Genomic DNA, 26,112 nt, shown 5'->3' on the forward strand with positions numbered 1-26,112 from the left:
ACACTTGTGATAAGTACTCCTGATTCAACTATACCATCAACAATGAAGTTGGTGTTCAAATGAAAGTTTTTTCAAAATTCTGAATGAGATGCCTGTACCCGTGCGTGTGTGCGTGCGTTTGTGTGAGTGTGTTTGTGTGTGCGGGCGTGTGTGTGTGTGTTTGTGTGTGTGTGCGCGCGCCCTGTGATTGGCTTGCGACCATTTCAGGGGATAGCCGGGGTAGGCTCCAACACTTTTTGCGGTCCTTGTGAGGATAAGCGGCTAAAAAAAATGAATGGATGGATGGATGGATACTTCCTGAGTATGTATCTGTAACAAGGCTGTGCCAAAGGCAGCAAAATATACGATGGGTTCTTCCTTTTTTTTTTCCTGAAAACTACAAAATGTGAGTGTTATTCAAAAATAAACGAAATGCCTACACACACGCGGTTCTATACAATATGTATATGATTTTATTACGAGACGCTAACCCCCTCCTGTGGATTTATGGAGAATCACAGCAAGTGGCTGTGACGTTGACTTTTTTTTTTTAAAGATGTTTTCGTTTTTCCTTTTTTTTTTGCATTAATTAATTTACTTCAGTCTCAGAACATTCATCCTAACCCATCCGAGTTTGGGTAAACCTGGACTGTTCTTCCTAACACTTCAAATAATCCAGGCAATACCCCCCCCCCAAAAAAAAAAAATAAATAAATAAAAATAAACAGTTGTGCAAATGTAGGATGTCCTGAGATAAAATTTCACTGCTGTGGTAAAAACGATTCCGAAATTTGATTTAAAATACCAAATAGCTCTTCAGCAGCCCCCTTATGGAATTTCTCTCTCTTGATGACCAATCTATAAATCAAATATAACCGATAAAATACACTTTACATCTGCGTTGCGGTATGATCTCATTGATAGGCTTTCCTTGTAATTTCTAAAAAATATTTTCTTTATTTTAATGAGGATTAAGCTTCAAGGTTGTGACCCTCGAGATATAGATAAACCCGTAAGTAAAATATTTTCACCATCTATAGAGTAAAACAAAAATGGTACTCATACTCTTATATTAATATCAAAAGTTTTCTATTTTTATATGGCTAAGTAACGCGTATTAGTATAGTAACAAACACAGTAAAATGTACTGTTGAAAAATTGGTCGGCAGGTTGCAAGTAAATTTTGTTCGACAATCTCATTACAATATCAAAAACAGATTTTGTCACTTCCTCAACATAATCCTAATCTAAAGGGTTTATTCTGCAATAGTTTTCAAGTGGCTGGGTACGTGTAACAAGGTTGCATCAAACAGAAAAATATCACAAATAAAATATCTCCAAAAAATGTACGGTTGATGGTTGAGCTGGCCAAATCAAATGATACAATTGTTTACTTTCTAAAAATGAAATGTCCCATGATAGAGTAGAAGCCACCTGAATTTGTGACAGAAGATGTTTGTTTCGCTTGTTTTTCTGATAATTGTTTATGAATGTCGTGAGAGTCAAACGTTTTAAACACTAACACTTTGCAGAGTCAGCATTTTTTCCCTTTTTTATGACTGCGATTATGTTGCTGCGGGGGAAAAAAGAAACAACCATTCAAGTCTATTCAAATGGCTTGACTTGAGCCACTGTGTGAGTTTGATGGTTTATTGGGGGGCTTAATCCCAACACTCCCTCACATCTACTCAAGATTGGGAGTCACGAGAAGCAGGAAATGCTTAACAGGAAAGAAAGAGTGAAAATAAGTTCATTTTGTGTGTGTGTGTTGCATGCCTGTTTTGCTAAATTTCAGTAGCTCAAATGCAGGGCTCACCAAACTTTTTGAGGCTGAGGGCTACTTCGTGACCACCGATCTTATGAAGGGTAACGTGACCACTTTCCGTTAGAGTTCATTAAACATACATAAAATATCCATCCATCCATTTTCTTTGCTGCTTATCCTCACAAGGGTCACAGGGAGTGCTGGAGCCTATCCCAGCTGTCGACGGGCAGGAGGCGGGGTACACCCTGAACTGGTTGCCAGCCTATCGCAGGGCACATCGGGACAAACAGCCACACTCAGAACCACACCTAGGGGCAATTTAGAGCATTCAATTCATGTTGCGTGTTTTTGGAATGTGGGAGGAAACCCGAGTGCCCGGAGAAAACCCACGCAGAAACGGGGAGAACATGCAAACTCCACACAGGCGGGGCCGGGATTGAACCCAGGACCCTGCTAATGCCTCAAAGTCAGAAGGAAGTGATAACCGTTATAACCAATGACAGGATCGCTTAATTAGCGACAACAGTATACTGTATGATTGCCATAAGCGTATGACACAAACTTTAAGAATACACATATATATTTGGTCATTCAAACGAGATGGCATTGTTGCGATTTCCTGTAATAATTAAGAATGATTTTGGAGATGCAAGGATTCTGCTACAGAGTGACGTTTTGCCGTTTGATTCTTTCACTCTTTCGAGATTCCGTCATGAGTCTTCCAAGTCGGTGCAGGTGCTGAGGAAATGTGGTTGAAAGACGCTGTCAAGCTCCCTTTTTAAACACTGTTACCTCTGTTCTGTCCCACGAAAAAAAAATCTGCCCATCATGTACCATTTTCAACTTTCAAGATTCCCACCATCACCACCATTTCCTCGATTTAACACCATCCATGCATCAATTTTTTGAGCTTTTTGGCTGAAACGGGCTGCAGATGAACACGTGATACGAGAGAAGAAACTCGTGGCCATCTATTTGGAAGGTACATAAATGCTGGAAATGTTTGTTGTTTCTGCTGAGACAGTCGGTCTGCCTGCAGGGAGGTCCTAGCGAGGTGTAGACTGATACATTGAGGGGAGGGCGCCATGGGGGTCGGCTGGGCTGGGCCGACATACCGGTACAAGTTCTGAGGGGGTGGCGTTCTCCGGGGTCGGAAATTAGTTTGCTGACTGGAAACAGATGTTGAGGTTGGTGACATCATGACATCTTTTGGGTTTTATGGGTTTTTCCTCCTCTGCTCATGCACTTGAAATGTTTTAATTGTGTGAGCATGTGTGGGTGCGCGTATAAATAAAACGTGGCTGCTTCTGTGACGTCACCTGGAGGAACCTCAAACGGGCAACCACGACTACCCTAAAAATATCCAAATCAAGGTGACCTTAACTGGACTTCAAGGGGATAATTCTTTTTTTCGCTTCGCTCGTCCCATTGGGGGTCACCCCACCGTGTCAGCCTTTTCCAGGTAGGCCTGAGCTGCATATATGTCTTCCCTCACCACATCCATCGACCTCCTCTTTGCTCTTCCAAGAGAGTGTTTGCACTTCCCAGCCACCGTACCGCACTGATGAACTCATTTCTTAATCCAATTGCATCCAACAAGGTACAAGGTACTTTTATTATCTTTTCTTCAATTCGGCTAGCACATACAGACGATTGGAATTATGGTACTCAAGGGCCTGTGGTCCTACAAAAGATGTTATAAATTAAAACATCCATCCATTTCCTTTGGCGCTTATCCTCACGAGGGTCATGGGGAGTGCTGGAGCCTATCCCAGCTGTCAACGGGCAGCAGGCGGCGTACACCCTGAACTGGTTGCCAGCCAGTCGCAGGGCACATGGAGACAAACGGCCGCACTCACAATCACACCCAGGGGCAATTTAGAGTGTCCAATTAATGTCGCATGTTTTGGGGATGTGGGAGGAAACCGGAGTGACCGGAGAGAACCCACGCAGGCACGGGGGAGAACATGCAAACTCGGGATTTGAACCCTGGTCCTCAGAACTGTGACTCTAGCCAGTTGCTCCACCGTGTTGCCAGTATTGCAACAGGCATGATTAAATGAACTGAAATGGAATAATATTTCATATATGGTGGCATAGCACTGACTTGCAATAACTGCGTCAAGCCTGTGATCCGTTTGACTCTACCAAGCTTCCTTTGAAATGCCTTTAACGCAGGTTCTCTTAGTTCTGGGGGGGGGGGGGGGGTTCTCACTTCAAAGAGTCTCCTCTTCAGGAGGTAAAATGCATCCTCTACTGAGTAAAGGTCTGGTGATCGACTTGTCCAGGATTAGACCTTCCACCTTTCCTCCCCAACTGAAGTCCTTTGTTGTCTTTGCTGTGTGTTTTGTGTTTTGATGAAGCTTCTCAGGGTAGTTTCGATGCATTCTTCCAGACAAAATAGTTTGCCGACCTCCTTGTTTTGTTTTGTTTTTTTCCTTTTTGCGTTGTCCACTTATGGCAGTTCACGCAGCGCCTTCAAGGACTTTTAGTTACATAACCAAGCGCAGCTGCGGCCAGTTAACTGGCCAATAAATGTAACAGCAGTGACACACGTGAGGCCTCGTCAGCACAAAACTGCAACGGCCATTTCTTGGTCCCATAAAAAGTTCAATGTGCTGTCCATTTTTCCAGCTGGATAAACTGAGATGTTAACAACCTCGCGTCAGCAGACCTGCACCTTCGCTCATCTCAGTCTTCTGGGGGTGGGGCGCCAACCCCCCCCCCCAAACGGCGACTGAGACGGAAATTAGGAACACAACAATCAGTCAAACATGTCTGTGCGGGGCCCTCGCCAGACAATTCCCCTGACCAAGGTGCTGACACGAGCTCTGGATATGATCCCCGGGGGCGGTGTACACCCTCTACTGCTCCTCAGGAATGAGTTAAAAACAGGGAACAGATTCTTTGACCACCCCCACCCCCCCTCAATCCCCCATGACAGCACCACTTACATACACGCCATGACTCAATATGCTGCAATAAAAATATTAAGGGTTTTTGTACAGTGGATGAAGAATATATGCATGTGAGTATTGTGAGATTGTTTTTCTGCATGTGTTACGCCATCCTTTTTTTTTTTTTTTTTAATATCTGTTGCTTGTAGGAGTGCGGCACAGTGGCTCATCTGGTAGAGCGTCGGCCTCACAGTTCTGAGGACCCGGGTTCAATCCCGGCCCCGCCTGTGTGGAGTTTGCATGTTCTCCCCGTGCCTGCGTGGGTTTTCTCCGGGCATTCTGGTTTCCTCCCACGTCCCAAAAAACATGCAACATTAATTGGACACACTAAATTGCCCCGAGGTGTGATTTTGAGTGCGACTGTTGTCTATCTCCATGTGCCCTGTGATTGGCTGGCAACCAGTTCAGGGTGTACCCCCGCCTCCTGCCCGTTGACAGCTGGGATAAGCTCCAGCACTCCCCGCGACCGTCGAGAGGATAAGCGGCAAAGAAAATGGATGAATGGATGGATGTTGCTTGTAGGGTTCTAACATCACTGCTATTGATGCTAATTGTTAGCCTTCTAAGGGCATTTTCAATTGTATGATAGCGCTAAGCTAACAGGGGCATTGTGGTTTGGTTGTTTTCGACACAATGTGTAATTATCTGTTTTGTTTAGTTTATTTTGACAGTAAACTGTAATCAATAGCTGCATTAGATAACTCAAAGCCTTTTTTTTCTGAGAAATTGTTGCTAATTGTAGGTGCTAATCTGCTGCTTGCTGTGAAGTGAGTGGAGTTCACTTCCACGATGCAGCGTGCTTATCTCGAGCTTGCGCTTGCAAATCAAAGCAAAACAAACCATCCAAACGTCATTCGTATATCAAGGCAGCACTGTACTTTAATTGAGTACGTATATCTTTTTCTGATTAATTTTTGGGTTTTCTCCCTTTCTTTCACAATAAATATCAGTACTCGTTTATTTTCCGTACCGCTTATCCTAAATAGGGTCGCGGGCGTGCTGGAGCCGATCTCAGCTGCTATTCCTCCTTTTGTCAAAAACAGATTATTTTTTTGTTGTTGTTGAAAATTGCTAACTTCGCCCTCGAGTAAGGTAGTCGAAGTGGTAGTTCTCCTTCTACCACTCTTTTTTCTTTTTTTTGTGAAAAGCAAATCCCTTTAGTACTACTTAATCGAGAGCGTGTGCTTAATTTTTGCCACAGCCTGCAGTGGTCATCTGCAGAGAGGTCGCCATTGCCAATCACGGCAAAGGTAACGACGACGGCGCCGTGATTGGTCTGACGTGCCGCGGGGTCGTCAGCAATGCTGCGTGCTGCGCCCGTGGCCAACAAATTTAGACAAGCATGAAGGAAGATGGCAGATTACATAACTGCGTTTGATGGGAAACAGCTTGCCAGCTCAAGGCTGCACGTCCTTTAAATGCCGCCCCAAGGTACGGTGCAGTGAAAGAATTACCACATGTCCACAAAAGCACCATCCAAGGACGTCAATAACACAACAAGGAGCAGAAACTGTCTTCAATAGCTTTGGGATTAGATGAATTTTTTTTTTGTTCTTTTGTGACGCAAACGTTCACTTAAAGCTGAAAATCGTACGATGCGAGGGACTTTTTCACCATTCATCCATTGCCGTACCACTAATCTGCATGAGGATCGCGGGAGTGCTGGAGCCTGTCCCAGCTGACTCAGGGCACCCTGAACTTATCTCCAGTCATTTGCAGAGCACATACAAATTAGCAAGAATTCATACTCGCATTCACTCTTGCGGGAAATTTAATGTTTTCAATAACAGTACATTTTTTTCGGGATGCGGGAAGAAACCGGAGCACCCAGAGGAAACGCACGCAGGCACGGATGGGAGCAGTGTTGTCACAGTTACCTTGAAAAAGTAACTTACTTACTTAACAGATTATGCAATCTTAAAGGTCCACTGTCATGAAATGCATGATTTTTAGTGTGTTATTAATGAAGAAACGGCAGCCGGTATGGACCCATGCGTTTTTTCACCACAAAACATGATTTATACATATATGGCCTTTTCCCCGCCATGAAAACCTTCTCGAGGGGTTTGTTTTCGAGAAGAAGCTGGAAGTGACGTACAGGGCAGTAGCGCACTCAAGAGGTCCTGTATGTTTATACGACTTTTACTTGCTGGACGGTAGCTCGTTGTTCCTTTGTTTCCATTGGCCAAAATGCCGGCTCGTTGCATTGGTGGATATTGTTCAAACACTCGGGAGGATGGATTCGCTCTTTATATTTTTTCAAAAGACCCGGTTTGTCGTGAAAAATGGATTGCACGGGCGTAAAGGATGAGAGCTTCGTGGGTTCCAAATGACAGGTAGGCGTGTATACAGGAACTAAACAAAAACAATAGTTGGCCGAGGACGTAATCTGTGAAGCATGGGTGCTAAATGTGTCAATGTGCCACCCTGGCCGAAGCCGTGATCGGTGGACACGGCGCCGCCGGGGTGGCTCGTCGTGGCACCGGGCCGTGGTGGCTCATCTCCATCGCAGAGGTGGATATCCAGTTATCGATATTGGACGGGGGAAGCGAGTTTGGCCCCGATATCGTCGTCGCTCGCGGGCGGCATTGTTTATCACCGCCGCGGAAGTGGATCGGACGGGGAGGCGGTTTGGCCGCACCTTAGTCGTCGCTCGTGGCCGTGGGCGCCGTTGTTTATTGCCACCGTGGAGGTGGATCGGGCAGGGCCGTGGTTTGGCTGCATACAGTTTGGCCGTGATCCACATATCTTCTAAAAATGGCTCGAAACGATAGGGTAATATTTCCCCGGTCACTTCACTAGGTTGTAAGATGTTCTCTTCTTCGAAAAGAGCTTCCATGTGTGAAAGGGCGTGTTCGTCTCCCACAGTAGGGGCCACAGCGTGTTTTCAATGGCGAATGTCCGGAGTGACGTCACGGGCAGTAGATGCAGCCAATATGGCCACCACTTGAATGTCGAATGTCACTTCCGCAATTTTGCACATGGATGACGGGCTCTCCGCTCATATGTATTTTTCATTACAATATCTATTTTAAAATGTTTATAGGCATGACACTTGAGAGCAACTTATTTACTTTGATGATTAATTGATTTCAAACGCTCCCAAGGAGCAGGAAAAATCACTTAACCATAGTACAAACAAAAGCACAAACTTAGCAGACCCTTTATTTGATAACACACAAGTTGCGGAATGATGTCATCTACATGAAGCAATAACTTGAAGATGAATGTAGTTGAAGGCACGTTAAATAAGCAACTTCGTGCAGACTTGACATGACACCACAGAACATGTAGCAGCTAAATGTAAACAAGAAAATCCACTTCTCGCTTAACTGAGATCACGATTGTGGTCCTTGTGTGTACGTGTATTTATGTGTGCGTGTAAGTTAACGTGAAAGTGAGTGGCTGTTGGATATTGAGCCAAATAAACACACGCACATTGCTCTCACAATTTTGATGCGGAGAGAGAGGAAAGGTTTCAAGATTACACAACGGTTTGTGAGGGTGATTGACGGCGGGGGGAAGCACTCACTAACGTGACGTCAGCCGTGCAGCACGTTGAAGCAGCTCACGGGCAAGGAGTACAGACGAACTTGAAACTTGAAAGCTCACTTTTCATTGCAAATATATCAGAGACGGTGTCGATATCTACCCTGCGACTGACTGGTGACCAGTTCAGGGTGTAGTACGCCTTTCGCCCAAAAGTCAGCTGGGATAGGCTCCGGCTCTCCTGTGACCCTTGTGTGGATAATGAATGGATATTGTAAGTTATTCAGTGAGTCAGTCCTTATTTAATGACAAAAATGTTCAGACACTTCAGTATGAATAATGCATTATAAACAGAAAAGTAATAATCAAATATACTCTTACTTTGGAAAATAACAAAAATAGTGTGGCAATAGAGAACTCATGAGTTTCTTTTTACTTTTATGGTAATCTACTGTCACTGTGCGTGTGTGTAGAATAAACAAACTTCTCCCCAAACTCTTTCTTGAGTTTGGTGAGAAAAAAAAAGCTGTCAAATACAACCGAATAAAACTGTACTGTATTATGTTCAGTTTACTATTCATAAATGATTGCTTGATGAGCTACATCAATGACTCAAACGTAAGTATGGCTTGTCTAGAAGTACCGCAATTTCCGGCCTACATGCCGCGACTTATGTCACACGATTTCAACCCTGCGGTTGATGCGGTGATGCGGCTAACTTCTGGAATTTTTCTAAAGGCCGCAAGGGGGCACTAGAGCGGAAAAGGTAAGAATGAGACTTCATCAGTGCAAAGCCACTGTTCACAGGCCTACTATCCATGTCGTGAATGCCCTCGCAGTCGACAATGTGGCGCTCGAAACTGGCCCCGAGCCCCGTTCCACACACTGCCTGTCATGTACGACCCGCTTTCTTCCTATTCTACCTTTCTCCGCATGACGTGCGCACACTCATGGCCAACAACAAGGCGCTCTGAACGAGCCACGGAATCTGAAAGGAATCTAGCTAGCGAAGTGCATAACTCAATCACCACTCACGCGAACAAAGGTACCGCTACCCAAGTTTTTATATGGGGAAGGGACACTTATGCTGCACTAAAAAAAAATTGTCACGCAACACTGTTCCCCGTGCCCCCCCCCCCCCCCAAAAAAAAAAAAAATCTCAACCAATTAAAAGTGAAAAACACTTTGCAGTATCTCCCGAATATGTCACCAGTGGTGTTGTGGTACACTTTCCTGACTTTTGTGCAGGCAGCGTGGGTTCAGTTCCGACAGTGACAGAGTCCATATGTACTCCGTGACGGACTGGCGACCAGTTCAGGGTGTAGTCCGCCTTTCGCCCAAAGTCAGGTAGAAAAGGTTCCAGCATCCCGCAACCCTGATGAAGAAAATATAGAAAGCAGTTTTTTTTCATTTAACATAATAATATTCCACCAGAGGAAAATGTGACTTTTTTAAGTGTAAAACGTTCACATTTTTGGCATCTCTTAGAAAAACTTCACATAAAACCAATGTAATAGCAGTCAGGGTCCGTGCGGGTGTCGCAACCAGGCCACTTTTTCGTCAGCCACACTTTTGTTGCACTACGCAGTAAGGGAAGTGTCACAGAATGGCGGGCGTTCAAAACAGGCGCCACTAATTGGTCAGATCAGCCAGTGCCATGCCACAGTGGCTCAAATGACTCGTGATCATATCCAGTCTAGACCATTTCCATGTTTTTTATGCCGTCAGAAATGGATGGCGGCCCAGAGTTATGTAACGATGGCAGACTCAAGGCTACGTTCTTATTCTGACACAATTTCCGGCTGATGTTTTCTTTGCCTCTCCTCCTGAATTCCCCCATATCCTGGTAGATTTTCGGGATTATTCTTGTTTTCAATTAAAAATGCCCCCGATAGATTCAAATATACATGCTTATACTTATACTACAGTCATTGGTTTCTATGTGCACTAAGATGTCAGTCAGAGGCTTATGGCCTTACTGATGCGATCATAATAGATGGATTGTATTACTTAATAGCGGTATTACGTAGTTCTGTTTTAGCATTTTAGTGTTTGCTTTATTTCAGTACTTCTGTCAAAAAAAAATACGAAACTTCTCAATGTTCATTGATATTTTCAGAATGAGACTCAAGAATATTCTCAAAGATTCTTAAAAATGAAAATGTCTTTATTTGTTCAAACATAAAAACAACCACATTTTTTACACTGTAGAAAAAAAAGAACAAAACTTCCTGTTTTCGCGCCAACTAAATGCCTGTGATCATGTCAGTTACTGGCGCTAAATACATACAATACGTACATTTCAGACATTCCAAAGTAAAAAGCATTACCATAACAACAACATTATTTTCCTTGATGTTGAAAAAACAGACAAAACACCGTTGTTCTGCTTTTTCACCCTATACAATGTTAATGTACACCGCCCACGAAGCACTACCCAAAAAGAGGAGATGACCAAATGCAGCTTATTCAACATCCACGTGCATCTTGCCCAGTTGCAGCTTTGGTATTGCGCTCAAACATCGAAAGACCAATTTTGTCTGCATTTTTGTTTTTTTAGGTTTGACTCCTGCTTGAGCAAACATCAAACAAACATTTTCAGTCCAGTAAATTCTCTGCGTATCCAGAGGAAGACATTTGTGTTGTGCAAATTGCAAATATAGAAGTCTCATATCCACACTGATGAGGTAACGTCCAACTGAGTTTTTGTTATTTGTGACAGTCCCACTCCTGGAAGCCAGCTCGACCCGTCTCCATGGCAAAGTGAAAACAATGTTCCTTTCCCACGTTACGCCGTGGCACAGAGTCGAGGTTTACCACTTTCCTGGGATGGGAGTTCCACACTCGTACCAAGACACGTAGCTGACGTGGGAATGTCCACCCATTGGGCCAAATTGAACAGGCTCCTGTCTCACTGCTCGCTGAAAGCCTGAATGGTGATCAAGCAGGCACTTAGAGCTCCTAATCACATCTGAGACGTGGTATCAAACAGGTCTTACCGGATCTAGGTGGCAGCTGGGCTGCATTGACTTGTCGTCCCGTTCTTCCGTCCAGGAAGGAATCGACAAACTGGCAGTGATCCTCCCCAAAGCCGCTTTGATCTCCGATGTTGTAGAATTTACCTGTGATGCAAACGGATGCAGTGCACATCTATAGTGTGAGGCGTCATGTCGTTCCGGTGGCGGTAAACGAGACTCACCGTTTAGTGAGTCGCTCAGGTATATCTTGTACCTGAGCGAGTTGCATAGCTGGACCCCCACAAATTTACGGTACCAGGTTCTCTTGACGTATTGTTTCCCGTTACAGTCGGAATAGGAGTCTGCCTTGAAGGGGAACTGAGTCCAGATGGCATCTTTCCCTGCCAAGAGAGCCTCTCTTAGTTAAAATGGGCCTACACTGGTCCATGATCATCAACTACCGTCATTTACTGCTGTGGACCTTTATATCCGTCAACTGGAATGCAAACCTTTAGTGCCACAGCCAGATATATCCGTCAAATAAATTTAGACTTGACTGTGAAATAAGCTTTGGAAAGAACTGTAAAGACTAACAGATCCCTGTAGGTGGCGGTGTTACATCACTTTGGATTCGAAATCAGCACAGGTTTGGAATTGACTTTAGAGATTAAGGGGCAATTCTCACATTGTCTCATCACTTATGTGGGAGAGAAATGCCAACGAGTTGAAAGTTGAACAAGTTTAGGCACCTTCAGTATTTGTATATGAATGGTATAAAAAGAGTATTTTTCGCAGTAATTAGAAAGTGTGTGAATGTGATCATGAGAAACGGTGATGTATTTTATGGAGCGACACCATGTAAAAAAAAAAAAAAAAAAAAAAAGTCACTCTGGCCATGTGGTAAGTCGGTGCAATCACGCTGTGCTTCTTACTTTGTATAGCTGAAAAAAAAAAAATAATCAGCCATCAAAAGCCCTTTCTGTTAGCCTGTGTGGGTTTTCTCTGGGCACTCCGGTTTCCTTCCATATTCCAAAAACATGCATGAATTGGAGACTCTAAACTCCCCCTAGGTGTGAATGTGACAGTTCTGCTTGGTGTTTCTTTTCACAAAAAGGCCATTCCCTCTGTTATTTTTGTTCAGAAACTGCTGCATTTCGTGAAATGAACCCATCTTTTACTGATGGTGACCAATGAAGAGAAAACATTTTCTCTCGTGAAAGAAAATTGGAAGGTTTGTTGCTAAAAGAAAATATTCTTGGAAAATGTGTCAAAATCCTCTCAAAGGGCTGGGAATATGGTGAACTCTGAATGAGTTAAAGATACAGACAAAGTCTGAGCTCACCTGAAACGTTCTCGCTAACTCGAGGGTCCGCTGGTGAATAAAATGAAGACAAAACGAATCACTAGAACTTCCACAGTGGTTCTGAACAAGAAAAGATGCATACGCAAGTCTCAAGTGTCTCGTACCTGACTCGGTGTTGAAGGACACGGGTTCACTGGACGGACCTGCGCCCAAGTCATTCTTTGGCGTCACCTTAAACTCATAACTACCATTAAACACAACACACGTTCAATTCCACCTTAGTTCCACACAATCCAAGTTTCAAAAATTTCCATGCAGAATTGGTTCTGATGGAACCTTAACTTACCTGCTTTCAGGTTTCAGGTTTTCCACCGCTGTATGTGTCTGGTTGGTGGTCAAAATGGAAACTTTTTCACCGTCAGGTCCTTTTGTGGTTGAGATGACTTCGTACTCTGTGGAAACACCAGGAGAGATTGGTACCTAATACATGACTAAGGAATGGCCTAAATACTATTTTGTTTTCTGCTAATGGACAGACCAAGTGTGACATTATTGACGGCTAACCAAGAATTTCTGGCTCCCTACATGTTAAAATATTACCAGCGGAACTGGAGTTCTGAGATCTGACATCTGAGATGAGGTTTTGTACCTGTAGTGTCATTGTTAGTCTTCTCCCAGTCCAGAATGATAAAAGAAGGACATCCCTCCACCGTTACAATGGTGAGGTTCGAGGGCGGCGACTTGGGCGCCTCCGTCACATTGGCGTTGCTGCGCTCATGCTCGGGAAAAAAGTTCAAGGAGGATGTAATCGAACACGGCTCGTCTGCTTTCTTGCCCGTTTGGTAGATGACGTGAGGTGCTGCGGTTTAGGAAGGGTACGGGATTCAGTCTGGATTGTTGCTAATTCTTGGCGAGACGAGACACTTACCAACGTAACGCTTTTTGCCCATGGCATCAAAGTCTGAGGCCGGTTGCGACTGAAACAAATCCGAGTTTTCCCATGATTCTTGTTGAGTGGCTGCAAGAGGAAGTTTGGGGTCATGACCTGTCTAAGTAAGGGATCCATCATGCTCCTGGTATGTCATTTCTTACAACTACGTACATGTGCTTGCGGGTGACGTCGTGGTGATGTATTTCCGCTGCTGCTTGGTTGGCCTTGCCGTCGTTGGCTTGGTTGTGGTCACTGGGACTTTGAGTTTGAGGACTGCCAGTTTGTCTGTGCGTTTCCAGTCGCTGGTCTTCTCTGCTGGTGAAAGTAAACTTCACAAATGGATGTCGATCATATGCTTGGTTCATCTGTTCAGTGTTCCACTCACCTGATTGGTTTGGTTTTCCAAGCAGATTTGTTTTCTTGTTGAGAGAACCTAAAACAACATAAGTCATTACTTGTCAAAACGAGAATAGGACTCAAACCTTCTGTGTTACATGCTGACACGGAAAATTATGTTAAAAGAATGGAGAATCTCTAAGGTGTGGAGCACTCCTTAAATGTATTCTCAAAATGTTCCCAATCAAGGAGATGGTACTTTTTCATAAAAAGAAAGAAAACAAGTCAAGGCAGAAAGCTGAAAGAAGATGAGGCCTGCACTGAAACAGCCACATTCCTTCCAATCATCTTTGTGTAAACACGAATGACGACCACACAGCTACCAGGTAACATTTGCATCTTGGCTTCAATTCGTTTGCGGTTTGGAGGAGGATCTTATGAGTGAAAAGTAAGAAGGCCCGAAGCCCAGGAACCATCTGTCCCCCATCATTAGAGAACAAGAGGGATTCATTCCTGCTACTAATTAGCAGCCCCCCTGTGACTACCAACCCTCCAGGAGACATTTGGGAGGAGCAATCTACCAGTAGACGCCTCGAGTCAAGGAGGTGGCTTTACCTGTACGAGGACGTGTCCACAAGGCGGGCTTGATGGAGGGAAAATCACGGTTTCTATTCACTGTTGGGAGGAAAAAAAGCAGCACCACACGATTATTTCAACAGCGTTTGTCGATTTCTACAAGAGATCATGTAAGCTTGCGATCAGGAAACCAGTTTTAGGTTTGCCATGTCTTGACATAGATAATTACCGAAGGAAGAGTGCCGCTTGCCTGGCAGGGCAGCCCTGTGCAGCAACGAAGGAAGTCGAGCTTGTGTCCGGTTGTGCAGTGCTGCAAAATGAGTCAAACATTACATTAGCATTTTTTTCTGCAATAATGACAAGAAGTTGGTATCATTGACTGGATGTAAATTAGGACTGAGCTATACGGCCTTCAATGTTTTCCCCAAAAGTCGGATTTCCAATTATCTTTGAAACTCCCCTTTGAACATAATTCCTAATGTATCCATCCATGCATCCATCCATTTTCTGGAGGCAGGGTACACCCTGAACTGCTTGCCAGCCAATCGGAGGGCACATAGAGACAATCAGCCGCACTCACAATCACACCTAGAGGCAATTTAGAGTCTCCAATTAATGTTGCATGTTTTTGGGATGTGGGAGCAAATCAGAGTCCCCGGATAAAACCCACTCAGGCACGGGGAGAGCATGCAAACTCGGGTCCTCACAACTGTGAGGCCAAAACTTTATCAGCTGCTCCACCGTGTTGCCTCCCTAATGTATTTTAATTAAAAAACATGGAAATGTTTGACAAGAAAGAATTACCAAAATAATAAGAATGTGATAATAGTAAGTTTCTTTCGGCTTGTCCCTTTTTGGGGTCGCCACAGCGTGTCATCTCAGATGAACGCACATATGTATGGCACAATTTTTACGCCGGATGCCCTTCCTGACGCAACCCTTCTCGGGGAGTGGAGGCCCCAGTGGGATACGAACCCACAACCCCTGGTTTACCAAACCAGTGCTCTAACCACTGAGCTACAGGGCCTCTCCTTTGGGGATAATATGGAACAAAAATACTATACTGTCCGGACAACATGAATAAAAGGTTCTGCTTCTATACCAAATGAACATTTGTCCCTGAGATATAAACCTGGATATAGTATGAACTCAATCAGGTAGTCAGATACATGCAAAGAGAGATGGCAGCACTTTAAAATCAGTCCATCACATGAGCTTCTACCGTCAAGATTTAAAATGCATCTTCTCCCTACCCACCAATCCACCACAGTAAGAACGAATTTTATTCTATTCTATATATTTCTCAGTGTATAGAATAAATTGCCGACAGAAGTGATGTCGGCCAAGTGTAAATGTTTTCAAGTCCATGTAAAAAGTCCATTTTTTTTTTTTAAATGATCTTTCTCATATGGTACGCTGTTTTTATTTTTAAATTTTTCTCTTTGTCTCTATTTTCTACCTTTCTTTGAATGATTTCATTATGTAAAGCACATTGCGTTAGCTTGTGTATGAAATGCGCTATATAATAAATTTGCTTTGCTAATTGTATTCTTCCCTGTTAAATACCGCATTAGACCCAACATTGAAAATTCTCTCTGAAGGGACACTTAGGGATAGAGAGGTACTGTACTTCTCGGCTATATTGTTTCGGTTTGGGAAGTCTATTTCGCACTCCTACCCACACTGCAGTGGATTAGTATGCTGCTAAATTGTTTTTCCAACCTGTAAACTGGCAAAAATAAAGAGCCTGAGCCAAAAATTCAAAGCTTCCTTGTTTAGCCAGTCGAGTAATCGTCCAGCCCCAAGGTAAACAATGTTTTCAGAGGGTAAAAGTCAATCATTCAGATGGAGGCGCTACCTGGGTGTGGCGCAAAGAGACCGGGAGGCCTGAGAGGGTTCTGAAAAACAAGGAGCAAGTAGGATTGTCCGAATCAATGAAAGGACCAAAGAATGTGCCCGCAAGTGTTCATAAAATGTACATTTTCAAAATCCAAGATTCCAATTGAACTAAAAAGTGCTAACATACTTTTTAGTTCACCCTGCCCACTACAAATTCACCATTAGGCGAGTCTTTTTGTAACACATACAGTAACTATTACTAATCACGGGAAAAACACATTCGCTAACACTGTAAGATGCTGCCAAAACACTCTGCTGCTAGCGAAGGAGTAGCTAGCATCTGCGAGGTTCCTTAAGGGGTTGACGCCGGAGAAAGCAAGGTGGAAAAGTTGCAAAGATGATGCAAAGAAAGGTCCGGATCACTATCGGCAATGTTGGAAGTTAACAGCTGATCGGATGCTAATGATTCGCTGCTCGATTTAAGTACCTTAAGTAAGTGTCCAACTCAGGCTAGAGCAGGGGGCTCACTGCATTTACAAAATTAGTTCATGATCAAATAATGAAATAAAAGGACTAATAGGAAAGAAGTGGTGTGTATTATTATGGGTTGGAAAGCAGTTGCCTCCATGCCAAGTGTCACCACACGTCTGTGGAACATTTTTCTATATCAAACCATCTGCAAGTAATTTGTAATATGCATTTTAAAATTTGGGATCATAGTTTGGGGTATATTTAAGTTTAAACCACTTCATTATCCATCCATCCATTTTCTTTGCTGCTTATCCTCAAAAGGGTCGCAGGGAGTACTGGAGCCTATCCCGGCTGTCAACGGGCAGGAGGTGGGGTACACCCTGAACTGGTTGCCAGCCAATCGGAGGGCACATAGAGACAATCAGCCGCACTCAGAATCACACCTAGAGGCAATTTAGAGTGTCCAATGAATGTTGCATGTTTCGGGGATGCACGAATAAACCGGATTGCCTGGAGAAAACCCACGCAGGCACGGGGGAGAACATGCAAACTCCACACAGGCATGTCAGGGATTGAACCCGGGACCTCAGAACTGCGAGGCCAACGCTTTCCAGCTGTGCCACCGTGCCGCCCCACTATAGTATTATATATTATATTAATAAAAGATGAAAAATAACATTGATCATTTTACACACCAGTGGCTTCACTAATGGAAGATGCAGCTTTGGCGACTTCTGTGTTTTTTTGGCTGAAACATAAAGAAAATGACCATGAACAAAAAAAAAAATGCCAAAACGAACACATTTTATACACATTCTTTAAAAATAACTTGACTAGACGGCAGTTGTAATGCTATGTTTGGCATCACATGCAGTTAGCGCCACTTTACCGGCCACGTTGGTACTGTGGATCATGGCTTTACTCCAGGCACCGCTCCGGTCATCCTTGCTGGAACGAACGGCAAATTCATACGGCGTGTCAGGAGTCAGGTTGTCGATGACGGTGTCGCTTGTCGGGCATGTCAGGTAGATCCACTTCCTATTTTTCTCCCTGTAGCGGATGGTGTAGAAACTAATGGAAAGAAGAAACAAATGTTCCTCAGGGTTCTATTCTCAAACCTTTTTACTTTTCAAGGATTTAGCTAAGTACATAAATTGAAGACTTGAGGGTTTAGGCCTTAGATCCTGCTGCAAATTTAAAAAAAATATATGGAAATAAGTAACTGGTTATAAAAATAGTGAAATATATTCCAAATTCGACTCATGTTATCCCAAAGATAATTACTGTGTTATAATGCTTCTACAAGTCATTTAAAAAAAACTGTTGTTCCTTAATACTTTCTCACGGGTCTTGTTCTGTAAGGAGACATCTGTACAGTAGCTTCAAAACAAAGCTCAAGCTTTCCAACCTCTTTTCCAAGTTGTGTGACAGCAAAGGGAAAATCTATTTTTGAAGGCGGGAGAAGATCGAAAAGATGGGAATTACAGCTAAGTCAAGGGACGACCGGGAGAACTGAGCTAGTAAACACAGAACATTCTTCAACGGAACATCTCTCGGCAGGATCATACAGGTCGCATAACGTGTGGAAGAAAAGCTCTTCTGTCATCATAAACGATGAGCTATTTCATCCCCTCTCGATGAAATCTTATACTCTACGGTGTTCAGTGTGTCACCCTATTCTATATTTGCAATCTGCCACTCGCAGTTTCAGCTATTTCCAAATTGATTAATAATGCCTAAAGAACAAGACGCGAGCATGGCATAATAAAATGGCGACTGTTGTTGGGTTACCGTCTCAATTGTGTTATTATGAATCCCTCTTGCGTTCTTGGTAAGACACAACCTGGTGCAACATGAGTGTCTCCTGCGTTATCGGAAGGGCGTGGTACGCAGAAGAAATGCCAAATAATGTTTTATAAACTCTAGAGGGTTATAGCTTACGGTAGAGGTTTCTATATTGCACTAGCGTATACTGTAGATTGTATTTCCGCACCACACGACAAGGAGATATGTTGAAATCACTTAAGGACTTTGCATTTTAGTGTCTAAACACCTGTAAGAACCTGTTAGTTGGTATGCTAATATAATTTGTGTTGTTCTTAGCGGTCCTAGCACAGGTAATTAAACGGAGCGTCTACACTATGTCACATGCATGTTAGTTCAACTATTGCAAGGAGTTGCTAAGCCGTCACATTGATGAACGGTGGGCCCTCCACCAGCAAGAGGGGGCCAGGCCGGGGAAGCCTGTCCAGCAGACCCAACCAGGGGTACGCAACCTATTCCCCAAGACCTAGGGTGATTCCCAGCCCAACCGAAGTGCCCTGACGAGTCCCAAAGGGAGGGGCAAAGTCACTCTCTCCAGGACCCGACGACTGAAAAGGACGGGGTCCTTAGGCCCCAGGAATCAAGCCAAGATAAATGTGAATACCTACTATGCACCCCATAACAATGGTTACCAGATTATCAGGATAAACCCTCCCTGTTCTGTGAGTGTGTGTGGTGGACTATCTTGCATTAAAATTGGGGAGAGTGGCAGGGGTGAGGTGAGACAGTCACAGGACAACGATGACCGGTAACCATAAAAAATCTGCACGGGAAAGGCACGGTGGGTCAGAGAGCACGCCTGGCCAAGTGTCCTCCCCAGTCCGACCCTGCACTCCCCCCCCACAGGTGGGCGTATGATGCATTAAAACTGGAAGACCGGCAGGGCACATCAGACATAACAAATCTGCGAGTGGACTCTAACTCCAAATGATGTCTTGGATTATTTTGTCCAAGTCATAGAAACCGCAGAACCTACGTTGCACCCACGATATGGATCTCACCCGTCCTCGAGGCAGTCATCCAGGATGTTCCTGTCATAGGAGCTTTTCAGATGGCTCTTCCAGGACAGCATTACCGCAGTTGGGCTCAAGTTGCCGATCACCAGATTAAGTGGATCATCCAGGTTCACTTTTCCTGTGCACATGGTGACGATAGAGTGAGAACTTGCATGCAACTGAAAGAAAAACAGGAGACACCAGTACCTGTGCAGTGTTTGGTCACGTCGTTAGTTAAGATGGGCTGCACGGCCACTAGGTACTTGGGTTCTGCATCTAAAAGAAGGAATGATCTATTATGGAGAAAATCTATGGAAGATGTTGAGATATTTCCCGTATTTGGTTTCACGTTTCATGTTTGCATTTTCCCCTTTTGGCAAGGAAAGGTTAGGTCATTCTTTGCAGAAGACAAAAAATACTGTGTGGTGTGAGCACAGTTTATTATCCATGTATTAATTATAAAACAACAAATGTTAATGGTCATAATTAGGTAGTCTATGACATTTTCGAAGTAGTAGTGATAAATGAAAGGGTGAGGCCGTATACACAATCTCGCTCACTCTTTTGTCCTCCAACTTTTCCAAACAATTTTAAAACAATGGAAGATTTGTTTTTATGACACCACTGAGAAAGTCCTAGAATGTTCCTGACGAAGCATCGTCAATCGCTGGATGGTTCAGAGCAGGTTTCCTGTTGCTGATCTCGTGGCCAATGAAATTCAACACCGAAAAGACGTAAACGGGACCCTTCGGTCCAGAGGAAAGCAAAGCCGTTGGCTTAGATGCAGAGGGGTGGGGGTGGTGGTTCCGAGGCAAACATCTGTTCGCTGTTTCCACGCGGCTATCGTATTAAGAGCGTCGTGTGTAATTTCACATCAGGTTTATGCATTTGCTGTGATTTTTCTGTGAAAATCCACCAGATGGCCATAGGCCAAAGTTCGCTGATTCCTGCACTATACTGCAGGGCACATTGAGACAAACAGCTGCACTCACAATCACACCTAGGGTCAATTTAGATTGTCCAATTAATGTTACATTTTTTGGGATGTGGGAGGAAAATGGAGTGCCCGGAGGAAACCCACGCAGGCACGGGGTGAACATGCAACTCCACACAGGTGCAGCTGGAATCGAACCCGGGTTCTCAGAACTGTGAGGCCAACGCTTTACCAACTGAACCACCGTGCCACAGTTTTATCTATTTATTTATTTTGTAAAAATATTTCTCATTATTTACCCAACTCAGCCTGATAGGGTATCCCGTTTTCAGGCAAAGGGATGAACTGCTTGGAGGAGCCCCCGCTGCCGTAGCCCAGAATGTAACCTTCCAGCTTCAAGTCGGGATGCGGTCGCACGAACTTCATGATGATCGTGTCTCCGGTGGCGTTGATCTTGACTTTCACGATTGGACGATTGCCTGAATTGAAAAATGGGAACAAATTACGGAAATTCAGAAGTATTATAATCGGGGTTGCTATAAATATGATAGAAAGGTGACAGTGCCCAAATGCATTAATAGCTTGCTACTGTACTGTAAACCTCCACCAATGATTACACGAAATAAATCCATTAAAAAAAAAAAAAAAAAAAAAAAAAAAAAAATCGGTAAATGAGAGCTTGAGTGCAGTCGAGATCTTGATCTCATAAGTTTGTTTCATCTGTTTATATGTTTATTTTCAACTTGGAAACAACAAAAACCAAACAAAAAAGCACTTGACCTTATACAGGTTTTCCATGTTTGAAAAAAAAAAAACGTTAACATCTGAAATGCCACACACCAATTGTCCATATTCTGTTAATTTTTCCAATCTATTCTGCTCCCGCTATAGTTATAGTACTCATGATAGTACTACAGTAGTGCAGTATCTTAACAGTTTAATTTGTTCCATTATCACACTCGTAACTCAAAACACTCATATCGCAAATTAACTTTCTGCATTGAAATGAATGGAAATACCAGCAATTTATTCTTGCAACCCCCCCCCCCCCCCAAAAAAAAAAAACAAAACACCAAATATTTCACTTTATTTTATAAAATAAAAATGGGACTATTCAGTATTGTACCTAAAACATAAAAATAATACAGCAAAAAGATAATGAAATAGAATGTTGAGAATTTAAGAGTTTGTATTTTATGATCATTCAATGGGCATTGTGCTGTAGTGTAATACATAATAAATATAAGAATAAGACTCATAACAACTTAGCTAATTTTCAGTATTTTTTTTCATAAGGAATATGCTAATGAGTATTGGTATATTGTCTGTTTACATTGTGTTCCAATGTCCGTTGCCAAAGAGGTTGTAACTACCACATTATTAATGCTAGTTCCATTAACCCATCTATGGCGTTTTGCATTACGTGTTAGCGTTTAGCAAACTCAATTCTAATGAAATTGGGAGGTTGTGTTGAACATATAAAAACAGAATACAATCATTTGCAAATCATATTCAACTTATATTTAATTGAATGCACTTGAAAGACAAGATATTTAATGTTGAAACTGATAAACTTTATCGTTTTCAGCAATTAATTAATTATTTTATATTTTGTGGCTGCAACATGTTCTAAAAATGCTGGGACAGACAAGGTCATGTTTACCTCTGTGCTACGTCACATTTGCTTTTAAGAGCATTCAATAAACATTTGGGAGCTGAGGACACTAATTGTTGAAGCTTTGTAGGTGGAATTCTTCACTTGTTCAACAGTCTGGGATCTCTGTTTTTGTATTTTACACTTCATAATACGTCACATATTTTGGATGGGAGACAGGTCTGGACTGCAGCCAGGCCAGTCTAGTACCTGTAGTCTTTTACTACGACGCATGTGCACATGCAGAATGGGGTTTGGCAATGTCTTGTTGAAATAAGCAGGGGCGTCCATGAAAAAGACATTCCTTGGATGGCAGCACATGTTTCCCCAAAACCTGTATGTACTTTTCAGTGTTAATGGTGCCTTCACAGATGTGTAAGTTACCCATACAATTGGCACTAAAACAGCCACATACCATCACAGATGCTGGCTTTTGAACTTTGTGTCCATAACAGTCCGGACGCTTCATTTTCCTCTTTGGCCAGACGACATAACATCCACAATTTCTAAAACCAACTTGTCAGACCCCAGTAAACTTTTCCCCTTTACCTCAGTCTATCTTAGATGAGCTCAGGCGGCATTTCTGGGTGTTGTTGATAAATAGCTGTTGTTCTGCCTAGTAGAGTTTTAAATTGTACTTGTTGCTGTAGCGTCGAACTGTAATTACTGACATTGGTTTTCTGAAGTGTTGGTGAGTACATGTGGTGACACCCTTTACACATTGATGTCGGTTTTTGATGCAGTCCTACCTGAATTAAGGGGGGGAAGGGTCAAAGGTCACGGAAATTCAGCGTTGGATTTCGTCCTTGCTGCTTACATGCAGTGGTCTCTATAGATTCTCCGAACGTTTTGATGATATTATGGAGGATAGATGAGGAAATCCCAATATTCCGTACAATTGTATGTTGAGGAACATTATCCTGAAATTGTTCTATTTCGTCACGCACTTGTTCACAAAGAGGTGAACGTAGCCCCATTCTTGCTCATGAATGACTATTCAATTCAGGGAAGCTCATTTTATTAATAAAATAACTAATTAGCTTGTTCACCTGTGGGATGTTCTAAACGGGTGTTTGATGATAATTAATTTTCCCCCATCGTTTTTGGAAGGTATTGCAGCCATAAAATTCCAAGTTAATGATGGGATGCTAAAAACAAAAAGGTTTATCAGTTTGTACATTAACTATCTTGTCTTTGTAGTGTATTAAATTAAATGTTGGATGAACATGATTTTTGACAATCTTATTTTTTCAAAACAAAATTCCGTCAATGGAATCAGGTTGGTACACAATTCTACCTTTTAGTGCTTGCAATTTCAAGTCTTGTTTAAATCACAAGACATAAATTTGGCCACGCTGCAGCTTATATTTCTAAAAACCTGCCAGTCAGGCCAAGTGTAAATTGTATTAGAAATGAAAGTAAAGGAATTGAATTGGGACAAAAAGTCTTTGACACAAAAGAATCTGTCACCACTTCTACTGAAGTACAGAGTATGTTTACTTTGACACCTCTGCCAATGAACCTCCATGTGAAGCAACAGGCCCGACAAGCGTGGTATCCTGTTGTTCTTGGCACCACTTTGGCAGCTTTTGATCACCTTACATAACGTGAAGTGAAGTGCAGTGAGGCGGACGCGTTGCAGGTTTAGTCATGAAGCCCAGGCCACCTAGTGTACCTGAGCATGCCGTTATCAAAAGGATCACGTCGTTTCACCAAATGCTCCATCATAAATAAACAAACAGGCACGGGAGATCATCATATGGAAGAGGTCGTGCCAGGAAATATGATGCATTAGCCCTCAATGTACCTGCTCGACCAACCAAAATTTAGACCAGCATCCAGAAGGCAAGTAATCCGTTTTCAGGATCATAGATACAACCTCAAGTTTTTGGTTAGAATGTTTTTTTTTTTTTTTTTTTTTTTTTTTTTAAAGGAACGGCTGAACATTTACAGCACTTTTTGTGTGCTGTTGCACCTTACACAGGTAGATGATGAAAGAAATAGTTACTCTGGTAATATCTTCTAAAATGTTTCCATGCATTTGGGGGGAAAGCAAAAAATTTTCCTATTTGGCGCTATGAATTTTTCACATCGTTCTAAATCTAAAATCCAAACTAAATTGGTTGTTAAAAGGTTCATCTTGTGACAATTCATCAAAGACAGTTTGTTCGCCTACCTCGGGTCCTCTGGGCAGCGATGCCGTTGGGCACAACGGCGGCCCCGAGCAGCAAGAGTTGGAGGAGGAGGTGAGCGGTGCCTGCCATGACTTCTCGAGGTAGCGCACGAGGAGCTGCAAGAAGAACGACCAGGAGCAAGACAAAAGCTTCAAGACTTGTGCAGACAACCAAGCAGAATCGGCCTTATAGCTGCAGCAAGGGGTGTGGCCTCTCCTCAAACATTAACTTCTCGCTCTCGAATAACACCCCAAATCACCTCCAGGGAAAAAAGAGAAAAGACCCGAAACGTGACAACCGCATTTTTGAAAGCTCTTTTATTTCAGGCCCTTTGGTCCTTACTCACTACTTACTTGTTGTCCCCCGGAGAGCAGAGTTAACGTTTAAATCAGTGTTGATTGCTAGGACACAAGATCATCATCCGTCCAGATCGCCGAGACCACGTGATCGACTGTTTATTTTTTTTACCCGTGGAAACGTGCCTAGCTGGAGGCGGCCTGCCAAGCCTTCAGCCTTGGGTGACAAGGAATGCCAAGAATGCAACGGGCAAATTTGACTCGAAACACTCGACCAACATCTGTCGGCAGGACACGGCGGATAAACATCCTTGGCTGCAGCTGCAGTTCATTGAGGTGTGCACAGGAAATTCACGTTGCTACTCTAAGGGGCTGCAGCACGTGCCGTGCAACATGTTGCATTTTCATTCCTACGGTCCAGATGAAACAGAACCTTTCAACGACGCAAAGTTAAAAGACATGAAATGGAAGTACGTTTTGCACAGCGGACTCGCAATCTCCTTAACATCGTTAAAATACACAAAACCCTAAGATTATACAGTACAGGTTTTATTTACAGATATGAAACCATCAGCATTTGACAGCTTCAGTTTTTGCAGTTTTTGTAAGCGTATAGTTCCCTTGCCAATGTCTCGCCAACTGACATTTGAACAGCCTTGCAAAATTGCCATCTGGCAAAGAGGGGTTCTGAACCTGACTGCATTTCAGGACACGTTTGAGAGGTTTTATTGCTCCAACTAATAGTGCAATTACACTTGAGGTTGTTGAGCAACATCATCTTTGAAAAGAAGCCTCTTAACAAGCTTTATTAACTAAGCATCCGCTGGAAAAAAAAAAAAAAGAAGAAGAAGAAAAAACTCAACTTCTTGCTGGGTGGCAATTTTGCTATACTGTCAATAGGCAAGCCATGAAGAAGGGAATGATATGATTGGAAAATGTTCAAAGCCTAACTAAAGCCTAACTCGGACTAATACCTGAAACAAAACTGAAAAAAATAGGAGACAAAAATTCATTTCTGCATATAAGAAAAAACATTTTGAACACTGAAAAACCAGAACTGGTTAAAGCTTACTTTCAAATAAAAGAGTGAATTCGTCTATTTGAGTCTTGGTGGTATTTATGAAATTGAAGCCAAATGTTATCCAGTTGCAGTTATTGTCCGATTCTTTGTTTTATCAGCATTTTATATGTGGAGCATGCAGTCCGCTGTCAATTTGAATTAGAAAGGCCCATTTCACTTAGCAGTGTAAAATATATACTTTATTTGCAAAATGATAGCCAGCTAAAATAATTATTTTACCTGGTTAATGGAGACTTCTAGAAGTCACCTTCCCCGGCTGTGTGGAGTTTGCATGTTCTCTTCGTGCCCGCGTGGGTTTTCTCCGGGCACGCCGGTTTCCTCCCACATCCCAAAAACATGCAACATTAATTGAAGACTTTAAATTGCCCCATGATGTGATTGTGAGTGCAAGCTTTGTCTGTCTCTGTGTGCCCTGCGATTGGCCGGCAAGCAGTTCAGGGTGTACAGCTGGGATAGGCTCCAGCACTTCCCGCAACCCTTGTGAGGATGAGCAGTGAATAAAATGGATGGATGGATACTATAAGCTGTCTGCGGTGGCATGAGTGTTTTTG

The 26,112-nt window shown here is 43.0% G+C and overlaps 1 protein-coding gene across 1 annotated transcript; it reads right to left on the bottom strand.

Moving 5' to 3' along the window:
• Nucleotides 1-10,435: 10,435 nt before the first annotated feature.
• Nucleotides 10,436-24,274, bottom strand: LOC133495258 (target of Nesh-SH3-like). The gene is made up of 20 exons (XM_061809684.1): nt 24,187-24,274; nt 20,778-20,835; nt 20,661-20,701; nt 19,630-19,698; nt 19,429-19,561; nt 17,493-17,674; nt 17,299-17,351; nt 16,152-16,191; nt 14,523-14,603; nt 14,333-14,392; nt 13,767-13,814; nt 13,553-13,693; nt 13,379-13,468; nt 13,100-13,309; nt 12,797-12,902; nt 12,615-12,694; nt 12,490-12,519; nt 11,390-11,548; nt 11,190-11,312; nt 10,436-11,119 (listed from the first exon to the last, which is right to left on the bottom strand). Exons 1-20 carry the CDS (start codon nt 24,272-24,274, stop codon nt 11,004-11,006), a joined length of 1,908 nt encoding a protein of 635 aa, XP_061665668.1. The 3' UTR covers nt 10,436-11,003.
• Nucleotides 24,275-26,112: the final 1,838 nt, after the last annotated feature.

The sequence above is a fragment of the Syngnathoides biaculeatus genome, chromosome 2, assembly GCF_019802595.1.
Source record: "Syngnathoides biaculeatus isolate LvHL_M chromosome 2, ASM1980259v1, whole genome shotgun sequence".
NCBI lineage: Eukaryota > Metazoa > Chordata > Actinopteri > Syngnathiformes > Syngnathidae > Syngnathoides > Syngnathoides biaculeatus.

What these genes read in the sequence shown, in the direction of transcription:
- LOC133495258 (XM_061809684.1), bottom strand. Translation starts at nt 24,274, where the DNA reads ATGGCAGGCACCGCTCACCTCCTCCTCCAACTCTTGCTGCTCGGGGCC. An exon ending in CGCTGCCCAGAGGACCCGAG is followed by an intron (nt 20,836 to 24,186) that starts GTAGGCGAACAA and finishes TTTTCAATTCAG; the next exon opens with GCAATCGTCCAATCGTGAAA. An exon ending in GGGCAAAAAGCGTTACGTTG is followed by an intron (nt 13,310 to 13,378) that starts GTAAGTGTCTCG and finishes CCTAAACCGCAG; the next exon opens with CACCTCACGTCATCTACCAA.